This window comes from Trachemys scripta, unplaced genomic scaffold (assembly GCF_013100865.1).
Source record: "Trachemys scripta elegans isolate TJP31775 unplaced genomic scaffold, CAS_Tse_1.0 scaffold_26, whole genome shotgun sequence".
In the NCBI taxonomy this organism is placed as follows: Eukaryota; Metazoa; Chordata; order Testudines; family Emydidae; genus Trachemys; species Trachemys scripta.
In genome coordinates this window covers 5,150,187-5,164,007 of record NW_023260511.1, presented here as the reverse complement: position 1 = coordinate 5,164,007, position 13,821 = coordinate 5,150,187, and the positions used below count along the sequence as shown (strand labels likewise).

The 13,821-nt window shown below is 50.6% G+C and overlaps 1 protein-coding gene across 34 annotated transcripts in view; it reads right to left on the bottom strand.

Annotated features, from left to right (window-relative positions):
- Positions 1 to 13,821, bottom strand: part of LOC117870330 (deleted in malignant brain tumors 1 protein-like) — a 293,761-nt gene that overhangs the window by 33,974 nt on the left and 245,966 nt on the right. For 33 of the 34 annotated variants that reach the window (XR_004643956.1, XR_004643955.1, XM_034757453.1 and 30 more), the window contains 4 exons: positions 11,759 to 12,088; positions 9,396 to 9,725; positions 6,324 to 6,653; positions 3,822 to 4,136 (listed from right to left, as the gene is read on the bottom strand). Coding sequence is in view for 32 of the 34 variants with exons in the window: in XM_034757453.1 (XP_034613344.1) it covers positions 3,822 to 4,136; positions 6,324 to 6,653; positions 9,396 to 9,725; positions 11,759 to 12,088 (1,305 nt within the window). In the remaining 2 variants the exon portion in view is untranslated. The remainder of the gene's footprint in view (positions 1 to 3,821; positions 4,137 to 6,323; positions 6,654 to 9,395; positions 9,726 to 11,758; positions 12,089 to 13,821) is intronic. The other variant, XM_034757431.1, reaches the window with a different exon arrangement.

The following is a 13,821-nucleotide window of genomic DNA, read 5'->3' as shown; positions in this document are numbered from 1 at the left end:
CTGCCCAGCCTGCTTCAGCACTGAGGTTTCCCCACTAAGAGCTGGTCTACACTACAGGGTTAGGTCCAATTTAGCTGCATTATGTCTATTTTATAATGAACGCGTCAACACAAGCAACCCCATTCTGTTGACCTAAAGGGCTCTTAAAATCGACTTCTGTACTCCTCTCCGGCGAGGGGAGCAGCGTTAAAATCGACCTTGCTGGGTTGAATTTGGGGTAGTACAGATGCAAATCAACGTTATTGGCCTCCGGGAGCTATCCCAGAGTGCTCCAATGTGACCGCTCTGGACAGTACTTTCAACTCCGATGCACTAGCCAGGTACACAGGAAAAGTCCCGGGAACTTTTGAATTTCATTTGCTGTTTGGTCAGCATGGCGAGCTCAGCAGCACAGGTGACCATGCAGTCCCCCCAGAATAGCAAACGAGCTCCAGCATGGAGCGAATGAGAGACACTGGTTCTGATTCCTGTACGGGGAGAAGAAATGCTAATATATATGCCAAAATCGCACAGGGCATGATGGACAGAGGCTACAACAGGGACACACAGCAGTGCCGTGTGAAAGTTAAGGAGCTCAGGCAAGCCTACCAAAAGACAGAGGCAAATGGTCACTCTGGGTCAGAACGCCATACATGCTGCTTCTATGATCAGCTGCATGGCATTCTAGGGGGGGACCCTACCACTACCCTACCATTGTCCATGGACCCCTGAAAGGGGGGAGTCTCATGTAATACGGAGGAAGATTTTGTGGATGAGGAAGAGGAGGAGGAGGAGAATGTGCAGCAGGCAAGCTGTAAATCTGTTCTCCCCAGTAGCCAGGACCTTTTCATCATCCTGGAGCCAATACCCTCCCAAGGTGGGATCTGCGACCCTATAGGCAGAGAAAGCACCTCTGGCGAGTGCATATTTGTAACTACACTACAGGGTTTAAAAGCAATTGTGTTTAATGTTTGATTTGCCCTGAAGACTTGGAATGCATCCACGGCCAGTACAGCTACTGGAAAATCTATTAACGTGTCTGGGGATGGCGCGGGAATCTTCCAGGGACATCTCCATGAAGCTCTTCTGGAGGTACTCTGAAAGCCTTTGCAGAAGGTTTCTGGGGAGGGCTGCCTTATTTCATCCTCCACGGAAGGACACTTTACCACGCCAAACCAGTAGCAAGTAGTCTGCAATCATTGCAGCACAAAGCATGGCAGTGAATGGTCCTGGGTTTTGGTTGCATTCAAGCAACATTTGGTCTATATCTTTCTGTGTTAGCCTCAGGAGAGTGATATCATTCATGAGCACCTGGTTGAAATAGGGGAATTTTTGTAAGGGAATAGTAAAAGGACCCCATTCATGCTGGGCTGCTTGTGCTTGGCTGAAAGGGATCATCCCTGAGAATAGCCACAAGGCGGGGGGAAGGGATCATCCCAAATAGCCAAGTGGAAGGGTGCGGGGAGGTGTGTGCTGCAATTCCACCCGAAAACTGCAGCCCCTCCTTTTAAATGGCAAACCCAACCGGCATTGCTTGCTATGGGAAAGGAGGGCACTGCAGTTTGAAAATATTCCCACATGTTATGAAGGCATTAGAAGCCAAACCCGCATACCCTTTGGTTTACCATGGCTGCCTGGAAACCAAATTCTGTTGCCCAGTTATGTGTGATGTGTCACCATACTGGCAGGCGCTCAATATAAAAGGCAAAATGTGACCTTGTACCTAAAGCACATGTGCTGTCTGCTGTGAATTGCTTGATTCACTGTGAAAGAGTCTCCCTTTTGTTCTCAGAAATGTATCATCTTAAATTTTACTCTCCTTTTTATCCCACCGCAGGTGCAAATGTTTCTATACTCCCCCTATCATCTCCATCCCTGAGGTTATCACAGACTAGAAGGAAAAAGAACGGGCTCGCAATGACATGTTTTCCGAGCTCAAGCAGTCCTCCCGCACTGATAGGGCACAACTGAATGCATGGAGGCATTCAGTGGTAGAGTTCAGGAAAGCTTTAAGTGAGCACAATGAGAAGAGGCAGGATGCAATGCTGAGGCTAATGGGGGAGCAAACGGATAAGCTCAGGTGTCTGGTGGAGCTGGAGGAAAGCCAATAAGAGTGCAGACTGCTGCTGCATCCACTGTACAACCGCCTACCCTGCTCCCCAAGTTCCATATCCTCCTCACCCTGACGCCCAAGAATGCGGGGTGGGGGAAGGCTCTGGGCACCCAGCCACTCCATTCCAGAGGATGGCCCAAGCAACAGAAGGCTGTTATTCAAACAGTTTTGATATGTAGTGTGGCTACAATAAGCAACGTAGCCTTGTCCTTCCCTCCACCCCTTCTCCTTTACCCCACCCTACCCCACCCGGGCTACCTTATCAGTTATCTCCCTTTTTTTAAAAAAATTAATAAAGAAAGAATGAATGGTTTCAAAACAATAGTGACTTTATTTCCTTTGCCAGCTGTGATCGAAGCGGGGAGGGTCGTTGGCTTACAGGGAATTAAAATCAACAAAGGGGGCAGGTTTGCATCAAGGAGAAACACACACAAGTATCACACCGTAGTCTACCCAGTCGAGAAACTGGTCTTCAAAGCCTCCCTAATGCACAGCGCACCTACCTGTGCTGTACTTTGAACCTAAGACTAGAGGGGAGTCCTCTGAGCTCTTTAAGTTTGATTACCCTGTAAAGTTATTTTCCATACTGATTTTACAGAGATGATTTTTACCTTTTTCTTTAATTAAAAACCTTCTTTTTAAGAACCTGATTGATTTTTTCCTTGTTTTAGATCCAAGGGGGTTGGATCTGTATTCACCAGGAGTTGGTGGGAGAAAGAAGGGGGGATGGTTAATTTCTCCTTGTTTTAAGATCCCAGGGGGGTTGAAACTGTATTCACCAGGAGTTGGTGGGAGGAAGGAGGGGAATGGTTAATTTCTCCTTGTTTTAAGATCCAAGGGGTTTGGATCTGTATTCACCAGGGAATTGGTGAAAGGTTTCTCAAGGCTTCCAAGGGAGGGAATCCATTGGGATGGTGGCAGCGGACCAGAGCTAAGCTGGTACTTAAGCTTAGAAGTTTTCATGCAGGCCCCTACATTTGTACCCTAAAGTTCAAAGTACAGCAAACAAAGATAAACACTCTAGTAAAAGGTACATTTACAAGTTGAGAAAAACAAAGTAAAACTAAGATGCCTTGCCTGGCTTTTTACTTACAAGTTTGAAATATGAGAGACTTGTTTAGAAAGATGGGGAGAACCTGGATTGATGTCTGGTCCCTCTCAGTCCCGAGAGCGAACGCACTCCCAAAACAAAGAGCACCAACAAAAGCCTTCCCCCTCCCCCCCGCAAGATTTGAAAGTATCTTGTCCCATTATTGGTCCTTTGGTCAGATGCCAGCCAGGTTACCTGAGCTTCTTAACCCTTTACAGGGAAAAGGATTTTGGAGTCTCTGGCCAGGAGGGATTTTATAGTACTGTACACAGGACAGCTGTTACCCTTCCCTTTATAGTTATGACAGCCCCCAACTGACTCCCCCTTACATGGAGCAGAGGCCCCCTAGAACTGCACTAGGGAACTGGGGCCAGCACTGACTTCAAGGGGAGAGCATGAGCGTCCTCTCCTGAGCCCTCACACCGTTCCCTGCAGCACAGGCCCATAGAACCGCACAGGGGAATTAGGGTCAGTAGAGACTGAGAGGAGAGCGCTCCCTACTGGAACCATCATATTGCTCCCTGAAGCACAGGGCCCAAGCACCATGCTGGGGTCAGCTCTGGCTGTGAGGGGACAATGCCCCATAATGAGCTTCCCACCCTGCACCCTGCAACATGCAGGGTCGTAGATGAAGGTTACCTGAGCACACAACACCGGCTTCTTCTCCGAGGATACAGTTATTGTCTCCCCAAGGCTGAGCCATGCATTCAGTGAGGGCAGCTTCTGTCCCTGTGCAGTTGACATCATCCAGCCAGATACGGTCTGATCCTTGACCAAATCGAGCTCTCCGAGGGGCTGATAAAGCTGTCCCACAGCCCAACTGCCTGCACACGACTCCAGCATCACTTATGTCCCAGTTGTCATCACACACGGTTCCCCACACCTGGTTGTGAAGCACCTCGACTCTCCCAGCGCAGCGACTCGGGCTGTTCACCAGTCGGAGCTGAGCCAGATCTGAAATGCCAGAATGTTCAAACACCCCAAGGGAATAAACACTCAGGGAGGTTCCTGCACATCTGATCACTAGTGACACTGGTAAAGGTGGAGCCTCCCACTCATGGGTCTGAACAGCCTCTGCAACAGCCTGTTAGGGGTTCACTTCCTGTCAATTTATATTATTACAGTTCAAGTTCTTTTATCCAGCTTGTTGGGGGAATGGGGGGCGCCGGTAAATGAAACATGCAGGTTAACTAAGAGGGAGGAAGTTTGGGAGGGGGAGTGGGGCAGGCAGTTGGGGCTCGGTATCGGGTGTGGGGTGCTGGATCCGGGGGGCACTCACCTCAGGTGGCTCCCCTTGAGAGGCAACTTTTCCTGGCTGCTCCTAGGGGGAGGCGCAACAGGGAGCTTGGCGCGCTCCCTCCGCCCGCAGGCACTGCCCCTGCAGCTCCCATTGGCCATGGTTCCCAGCCAAGGGGAGCTGTGCAGCTGGCACTGGGCGAGGGCAGCATGCAGAACCGGCAGACGCACCTCCCTCTAGGAGTAGCCAGAGCCCGGGACAGGTCACCACTTACGGGGAACCATCCAAAGTGAGAGGCCCCTGGATCCAACACCCCACACTGCCTCTCGTGTACTAAGTACCCTCCCAAACTCAAAGTCCCTCCCAGAGCCCTTCCTCCGCACCCCCTCCTGTGCCCCAACCCTCTGCCAGCCCTGCACCAACTGGACTATAAACTGGCATTTCAATGAAGATCAGAAATGCCGATTTATAGAGCTTTCCAGTTGGTGAAGTGTCAGATAAAACAGTTTTTACCATATTTGGGATTACGAATATTTGCACGTAAAAATGGTAAAAGAAATAGTATTTTTCAATTCATCTCATACAAGTACTGTAGTGCAATCGCTTTATTGTGAAAGTGCAACTTACAAATGTAGATTTTTTTTGTTACATGACTTCACTCAGAAAAAAAACTTAGAGCCCACACATTCTCTCAGTCTTACTTCTTGTTCAGCCAATCGCTCAAACAAGTTTGTTTACATTTACGGGAGATAATGCTGCCTGCTTCTTATTTGTAATGTCACCCAAAAGTGAGAAGAGGCGTTCGCCTAGCACTTTTGCAGGTGTGATTGTAAGGTATTTACATGCCAGATATGCTAAACGTTCATACCCCCTTCATGCTTCGGCCACCACTCCAGACGACATGCTTCCATGCTGATGATGCTCATTAAGAAAGTAATGTGTTTTACTGTGTATAAGCTTTATAATGAATAAAACGGATTTGTTTGGTGTTTGGATCCCATTGGGAGCTGCGTGTCTGGGTGCTAGAGACAGGGGCACTTATCACTTAAGAATGCAGCTTTGGGGGCATGGGTCATACCATGGGTCTGCGTTGCAGCAGATTACCATATCTGTCTCAACAAGACAGGGTTCTGGAGGCCCAAACTGGCAGAGAAAATGGGCTCAGAGGTAGTCTCAGCACATCAGGTGACAGTCCCAAGAGGGTTTCTGTAACCAAACCCATCACACTGGTATTCGCTCCAGTGCAATATTATGCAGTGCTGTGGGGCAGACGCTGGCATAAGCATCTTTGTGATTGGGAGTTGAACCATTTATTTCCAACCCTTCTCCTTGCTACCCCTCGAATCTCTACACTCTGAGAAATCACTTGTTCTTGTTGTCACTATGAGGGGATCTAGGGCTGTGTGTTGATTGGGGCAGAGGTGGGAGGTAGAGCTGGTCAGCTGGCGGCCCTGTTCCTTTGGGAGCAGCAGATCTGTGACTGCTGTGAATGCCCAGTGGGACAGGGGCTGGGCGCTGTTGGGGGCTGGAGTTTGCCTATCATCAACCTGGAGAGAGACCACCCCACAAGGCCTAGAGGACACGGCTTGTGTGGCCTGTGGCCAAGGGAGTTGGGGAGCTGTCCCCCAGCAAGCCTTGTTTGTGCCTTCTCATGCCAGCGGCCCTTGGCACCGCATTGAGCCCACGCCCCACTCCCTACAGCACAGGCCCACCGAACTGCACAAGAGAATTAGGGTCAGCAGCGACTGCGAAAGGAGTCCCTTACTTAAACCGCCATATTGCTCCCTGAAGCTCAGGCTCCAAAGCAGCATGGTGGGGTAAGCACTGGCTGTGAGGGGACAATACCCCATAATGAACTTCCCACCCTGCTCCCTGCAACACGCATAGTAGTGGAAGAAGTTTACCTGAGCACACAACACCGGCATCTTCTCCATGGGTGCAGTTATTGTCTCCCCAAGGCCGAGCCCTGCAATCGGAGAGGGCAGCTTCTGTCCCTATGCAGTGAACATTGTCCAGCCAGATACGGTCTGATCCTCGCCCAAATCGAGCCCCGCCTGGGGCTGATAACGCCGTCCCACAGCCCAGCTCCCTGCATACGACTCCAGCATTAGTTATGTCCCAGCTCTCATCACACACGGTTCCCCACTGCTGGTTGTGAAGCACCTCGACCCTCCCAGCGCAGCGACTCGGGCCATTCGCCAGTCGGAGCTGAGCCACTTCTGAAATGCCAGAATCTGCAAAGCTCAAAGGGAATAAACACTCAGGGAGGTTCCTGTGCATCTGATCAGTAGAGATGCTGGGGGGTGTAGTCCCTCCCAATGACAGGTCTGAATAACCTCTGCAACTGCCCAAATAAATCTGTTAGTCTTTAAGGTGCCACCGGACTCCTTGTTGTTTTTGTGGATACAGACTAACACAGCTACCCCCTGATACTTGATCCATCTGGGTGCCAGGTCACATGCCCCCCATCCCCACCCCCGAGCTGCTGCTTGGCTTATACCTAGCATGTTCATTCGGCCCTCCCACTATCAGCAGTTACGGGTTGTCTCTGGTGCTGGACCTGTGTTTCTCCAGCAGTGAGGGGGTAAGTGAGCGTCAACACCAGAAAGAGAAAGGCTAGAGGAGGTTCGAGGAAAATGTCATTCTCAGAAAGTGCAGAATACCCGAAACATTTTATTTCAAACTCGGGCTGTCGATTAATCACAATTAACTCACATGATCAACACAAAAAAGTGAATCACAATTTAAAAAATGTATCGCAATTTTAATCTGTAGGTGGCGGCTGCCCCACTCCATGAGGAAAAGGGCTGGGAGAGGCCAGAGAGGCTGCACAGACCAGCAGCCAATCAGCGAAGGCCTGTGGAGAGCCAATCAGGGCCAAGGAAGATGCAGCCAATCAGGGCCGGGCTGGGTCCTATACAAAGGCTGCCTAGCAAAGGAGAAGGCAGTCTCTCTCTGACTAGCAAGGGAGAAGGACTGGCTCCTGAGGAAAGGAGGTAGCACCTTAGACAGAGCAGTGCTGGGCAGGCTCCAGGAAGCAGAGGAGAGCTCCGACCTAGTTACCTGCCAGGCTGCCCCTGCTAAAAAGGGTCGACAAGGTGCACAGGGCCAAAGGGGAAGTGGCCTAGGGAAGATAGATGGACAAGAGGGGAGAGAAGGAGGGCAGAGAGAGGCTGCCACTAGAGGGTCCCTGGATCGGGATCAAGAGTAGCGGGTGGGCCTGGGTCCCCCCCTTACCCCCTTGCACTGCACCTGGCCACGGAGGGGCTAGACTTTGGGGTTGTGGTTGGCCACTGAAGCAGGTGGAAGCCGAAGGCTGTCGTTAACCACTCCTGCCCCCGGAAGCGGGTGAGGGTGGAGGAGTGGGCACTGCCAGAGGGCAGTGTCCTGGAGCAGACACCACCAAGTGGGGAGCAACGTGGTTCCCAAACCAGCAGAGCAGACCACAGGTGAGAAACCACACTCAGAGGGCACTCTGTAGCTGACAAGAGCTAATCCCTGGAGCAACCAGCAGGAGGTGACAGCGGTGGTGAGTCCTGACCCTGTCACATAATCACACTGTTAAACAATAGAATTCCAATTGAAATTTATTACATATTTTGGATGTTTTTCTAAGTTTTCAAGCATTTTGATTTCAATTACAACACAGAATACAAAGTGTACTGTGCTCACTGGTTATTATTATTTTGGATTACAAATATTTGCACTGTAAACATGATAAAAGAAATCCTATTTTTCAATTCACCTCGTAAAAGTACTGTAGTGCAATCTCTTTCTCGTGTAAGTGCAAAATACAAATGTAGATTGTTGTTGTTGCATAACTGCACTTAACAATGTAAAACTTAGAGCCTACTCGTCCACTCACTCCTACTTCTTGTTCAGCCAATCGCTAAGACAAACAACTTTGTTTACATATATGGGAGATAATGCTGCCTGCTTCTTAATTTCAGTGTCACCGGAAAGTTAGAAGAGGTGTTCGCATGGCGCTTGTGCAGCTGGGATTGGAAGTTATTTACGTGCTGGATATGCTAACCACTCATATGCCCCTTCATGCTTCGGCCACCATGGTGATAACGCTCGTTAAATAAATAATGTGTTAATTTCATTTGTGACTGAAATCCTTGGGGGGAGAATTGTGTATCTCCTGCTATGTATTGTGTATTGTAATTGAATTCAATATATTTGCAAAATGGAGAAAACATCCCCCCAAAATTAAAATAAATGGTATTCTATTACTGTGCAAAGGCGCGATTAATTGCACGATTAATCATGATACATTTTTTTTGTCACTTAACAGCCCTACTTCCCACCAGTGCCATGCAGCCACTTCTGGGGTGGAAAAGGGCAGCTGAGAGATCAGGCACAGAAACTCATGGGCTGTGTAGGAGAGGGAATGAGGAAGAACCCAGTCCCCAGTCACAGCAGTGGGGGATATTATAGGTTCAGAGGTAATTAGCTGAGATGGAAATCACCTGGAGTGGCAGGGGTAGGAAACCCACATAAAGGGATCCCTGAGCATCTGCAGGCTCCATTTGACCCCAAATCCCACAAATGAGATCTACAGTTACCCAGCGCCCCATTGTGCTGTAGTGGGACGGGGGATCAGAGCGATCAGTGACGGGGAGGGTCTCTCACTGAGCGCACGTACTGCTCCCTGCAGCGCAGGCCCTAAGTGATGTACTGGGGCACTCGGGACAGCACTGACTTCGAGGACAGAGAGCCCGCTACTAGCCCCCCATCCTACTCCTTGCAGCACAGGCATGTAGAACTGTGTGGGGGAAATGGGGTCAGCACTGACACTATGGGAAGAGTGACACTTACTGTGACCCTGAACCGGCTCCCTGCAGTACAGGCCCTTAGCACCATGCTGGGGCACTGGGGTCAGCGCTGACTCAGACAGGAGAGCTGGGTCTGTGCTGAAAGCTTCCCAGCCCGATCCCTGCACCACCCACAGTGACGTGATGGAGGAGGGTTACCTGAGCACTCGACACCAGCATCTTCTCCGTGGGTACAGTTATTCTCTCCCCAAGGCCGAGCCCAGCAATCGGAGAGGGCAACTTCTGTCCCTGTGCAGTTCACGTTATCCAGCCAGATACGGTCAGATCCTGGCCCAAATCGAGCTCCTCGTGGGGCTGATAACGCCGTCCCACAGCCCAGCTGCCTGCACACGACTCCGGCATCCTGTATGTCCCAGCTGTCATCACACACAGTTCCCCAGAGCTGGTTGTGAAGCATCTCGACTCTCCCAACGCAGCGACTCAAACCGTTCACCAGTCGCAGCTGAGTCACTTCGAAGATGCCGGAGTCTGCAAACACCCAAGGGAATAAACAGACAGGGAGGTTCTTGGGCCTCTGATCTCTCCTGTCGCTGGGGAACATAGTGCCTCCCACCAACGGGTCTGACCGATCTCTGCACACAGCCACTGCCTGTCAAGGGCTCCCCACCACTGACCAGGCTAATCACTTGGGCAATGTTGAAGTTTGTCCACTCCCCTCCCAGCCAGCTGTTACCTAGTTAGGCAGACTGGACGGCAGTCTGACCTACTGCTCCCACTAGAGCTCTTAATGAAAAAGATCAACCCCGGCACTGATGGCAGGAACCTCCTGGGGAGCAGATTTACACCCTCACTCCTGGCGCTGGTATTCGCTGCAGTGTGACACTGTGCAGTGCTGTGAGGCAGACGCTGGCATAAGCATCTTGGTGACTGGGAGCTGAACACAGTCACCTGTGTCATTAGTGGTTGCCTTAGCCTGACATCAGCATCGAATTTAAAGGAACCTGCTGCGCACCAGGCTGACAATGGTTCCGACCAGGGCAGAGGCAATGCACACTCCCTACAAGCAGATCGGCCCCCTCCTGAAGCAAACACCTGCCCCTGCAGTTCCTCTTGACTTGCCACAACTGACTTGGCAACATCGTTTTGTGGCAGCCATTGCTGCACTCGTGTCTAGTGCTGCCAGCCCAGTACCAGTCTCAGATGAATGATGGCAGAGCTGGGCTGACAGCTGTGTCCTCACAGAGGGGCAGCAGCTCTGGGATGGAGAGACTGGTGTGCTAATGAATATCAGAAGCCCTAACTTCTATCTGTCTATTTGCAACCTGGGACGCAGATCCTGGGCGAGGCTTAATAGGCCCCTGACTGGACTGGCCAGAGGGACTGCTGCAATGCAGAGATTTGGCTTAGACCAATCTTCTCACTGTGCCTGTGGGGCAGCAATACAGACAGTCATACATGGTGGAGGAGAGCCATTTCCCAATGTACCCTGGGATAGGGGTTTTGTTCATGGTTTTACCTGTTTCCGGCATTAGTCATTAGGTCCAGCACAACTACAAATGGAGAGATCTCCTGAGGCTGGGCAGTTACCCTGCTCTGGCCCTGAAAGGGTTAAAAGCCAGCCCTTGGGGAGGCCTGGGGTTGAGAGCCAATAAGTGTAGACTGATTGGGAAGGCAGCCACAGCTGGGGCCAAGCTCATTTAGGAGACAGCTGGCCCTATAAAAAGGCTTCCTCCAGCTTTGGAGGGAGAAAGACTGGTAGCTCAGGGAACAGAAAAGAACAGAGCTAGCGAAAGGCAAGAGGCGCTGGGGAGCTCCAGCATGCAAATCCCCAGGCTGCGGGCCTAGTTAAAGGCCAAAACAGGTACTGGGGTTGCTGAGGCTGCAGCCCGGGGTGAGGCAGAGGCAACTGGTCCAACCCCCTTGCCAATGATGAGTGGCCTTTTACAGACTGCAGTTTGCCCCACTGAGCGGGGGCTAGATGATGACTGGCAGTAGCCACTAAGGCAAGGTGGGTGTAAAGGGTGGGGGTTCCCCTGGGAGGGGAGACCCAGTGTGTGGGGGTACTGCAGTGGGCAGAACCCCAGGATATGGGGCAGCAGGGTCCAGGAGGGACACGGGGGCCTGAAGCAAGCAAGATATCGGCCAGTAGAGGGCATTCTAGAGGATAAAGAACTAATTCCCAAGATGACCGGCAGGAGGCACCATGCAGGGCAGTCTAGATTCAATACAGCTCCCTACTGACACCCCCTACCTGCAGCACAGGCCACCTAACACTGCACTAGGGCACTGGGGCCAGCACTGACTTACTGGGGATAGCATGAGTGTCCCATACTGAGCCCCCACACTGTTTCCTGCAGCACAGGCCCATAGAACCACACAGGGGAATTAGGAACAGCACAGACTGAGAGGAGAGCGCTCCCTACAGGAACCGCCATATTGCTCCCTGAAACACAGGCCCCCAGCACCATGCTGGGGTCAGCACTGGCTGTGAGGGGACAATGCCCCATAATGAGCTTCCCATCCTCCTCCCTGCAACATTCATGGTGGCAGACGAAGGTTACCTGAACACACAACACTGGCATCTTCTCCGTGGTTACAGTTATTGTCTCCCCAAGGCCGAGCCTTGCAATCGAAGAGGGCAGCTTCTGTCCCTTTGCAGATGACGTCATCCAGCCATATTCGGTCAGATCCTTGCCCAAATCGAGCTTTCCTAGGGGCTGATAACGCCGTCCCACAGCCCAGCTGCCTGCACACAACTCCAGCCTCAATTATGTCCCAGCCATCATGACACACGGTTCCCCACTGCTGGTTGTGAAGCACCTCGACTCTCCCAGCGCAGCGACTCGGGCCATTCACCAGTCGGAGCTGATCCACTTCTGAAATTCCTAAGTCTGCAAAGCCTCAAGGGAGTAAACACTCAGGGAGGTTCCTGTGCATCTGATGACTAGTGATGCTGGGGGATGTAGTCCCTCCCAATGATGGGTCTGAATAACCTCTGCAACTGCCCATTAGGGGTTCACTCCCCGTCAACTTATCGCAGTTAACTCACGCAATCAACTCAAAAAATTAAGCACAATTAAAAAAATTAATCACTATTAATCGCAGTTTAAATCACACTGTTAAATAATAGAATACCAATTGAAATAAATTAAATATTTTGGATGTTTTTCTATGTTTTCAAATATATTGATTTCAATTACAACTCAGAATACAATGTGTACAGTTCTCACTTTATATTATTACAGTTAAGGTTGTTTTATCTGGCATGTTGGGGTAATGCTGAGGGGGGTGTTCTGGTAAATGAAAAATGCCAGTTGGGAGGGAGTGCAGGGCTGGGGGTTGGGGCACGGGAGGGGGTGTGGAGCACAGGCTCTGGGAGGAAGTTTGGGTGCAGGAGGGGGCTCGGGGCAGGCTGCTGGGGCGTGGGATAGGGTGCAGGGTGCCAGACTCATCGGACAGCATCCCGCAAGCAGCAACTTGTCCTGGCTTCTCTTAGGCAGAGGTGAAGCAGGGGGCTTGGCGCCCTCCCTCCGCCTACAGGCGCCACCCCTGCAGCTCCCATTGGCGATGGTTCCCAGCCAATGGGAGCTGTGTAGCTGGCTCTGGAGGGGAAGCAGACAGAGCAGCCTGTTGCAACTCCTCCGTTTAGGAGTAGCTGGAGCCTGGGAAAAGTCGCCACTTGCGGGGAGCCATCCGAGGTGAGTGGCCCCTGGATCCAACACCCTCCATCCCCTCCTGTGTACTAAGCCCCCTCCCACATTCAAAGTCCCTCCCAGAGCCCTTCCTCTGCACCCCCTCCTGCGCTTCAACCCCCTGCCAGCCCCGCGCCAAACGGACTATAAACCAGCATTTCAATAAAGATCAGAAATGTCAACTTATAGAGCTTTCCAGTTGGTGTAGCGTCGGATAAAACAGCTTTTACTGTATTTTGGATTACATATATTACCACTGTTAAATGGTAAAAAAATAGTATTTTTCAATTCACCTTATACAAATACTGTAGTGTAATCTCTTTATTGTGAAAGTGAAACTTACAAATGTAGATTTTTTTTTTTTAGTTACATAACTGCACACTTACTTCTTGTTCAGTCAATCTCTCAGACAAACAAGTTTGTTTACATTTACAGGAGACCATCCTGCCTGCTTCTTATTTGCAACATGTCCCGAAAGTGAGAAGAGGCGTTCGCCTGTCACTTTTGCAGGTGGCATTGCAAGATATTTACGTGCCACATATGCTAAATATTCATATGCATCTTCACGCTTCGGCCACCACTCCAGACGACATGCTTCCATGCTGATGAAGCATGCTGGTGAAGCACTGGAATGGGTTACCTAGGGAGGTGGTGGAATCTCCATCCATAGAGGTTTTTAAGGCTGGGCTTGACAAAGCCTTTGCTGGGATGATTTAGTTGGTGTTGGTCCTGCTTTGAGCAGGGGATTGGACTAAATGACCTCCTGAGGTCTCTTCCAAACCTAATATTCTATGATTCTATAATGCTCATCAAAAAGTAATGTGTTAATTTAATTTGTAACTGAAATCCTTGTAGGGAAAATTGTGTATCTCCTGCAATGTATTTTACCTGCCTTCTGTCATATCTTTCATGTTACAGTAGTCTAGGATGAT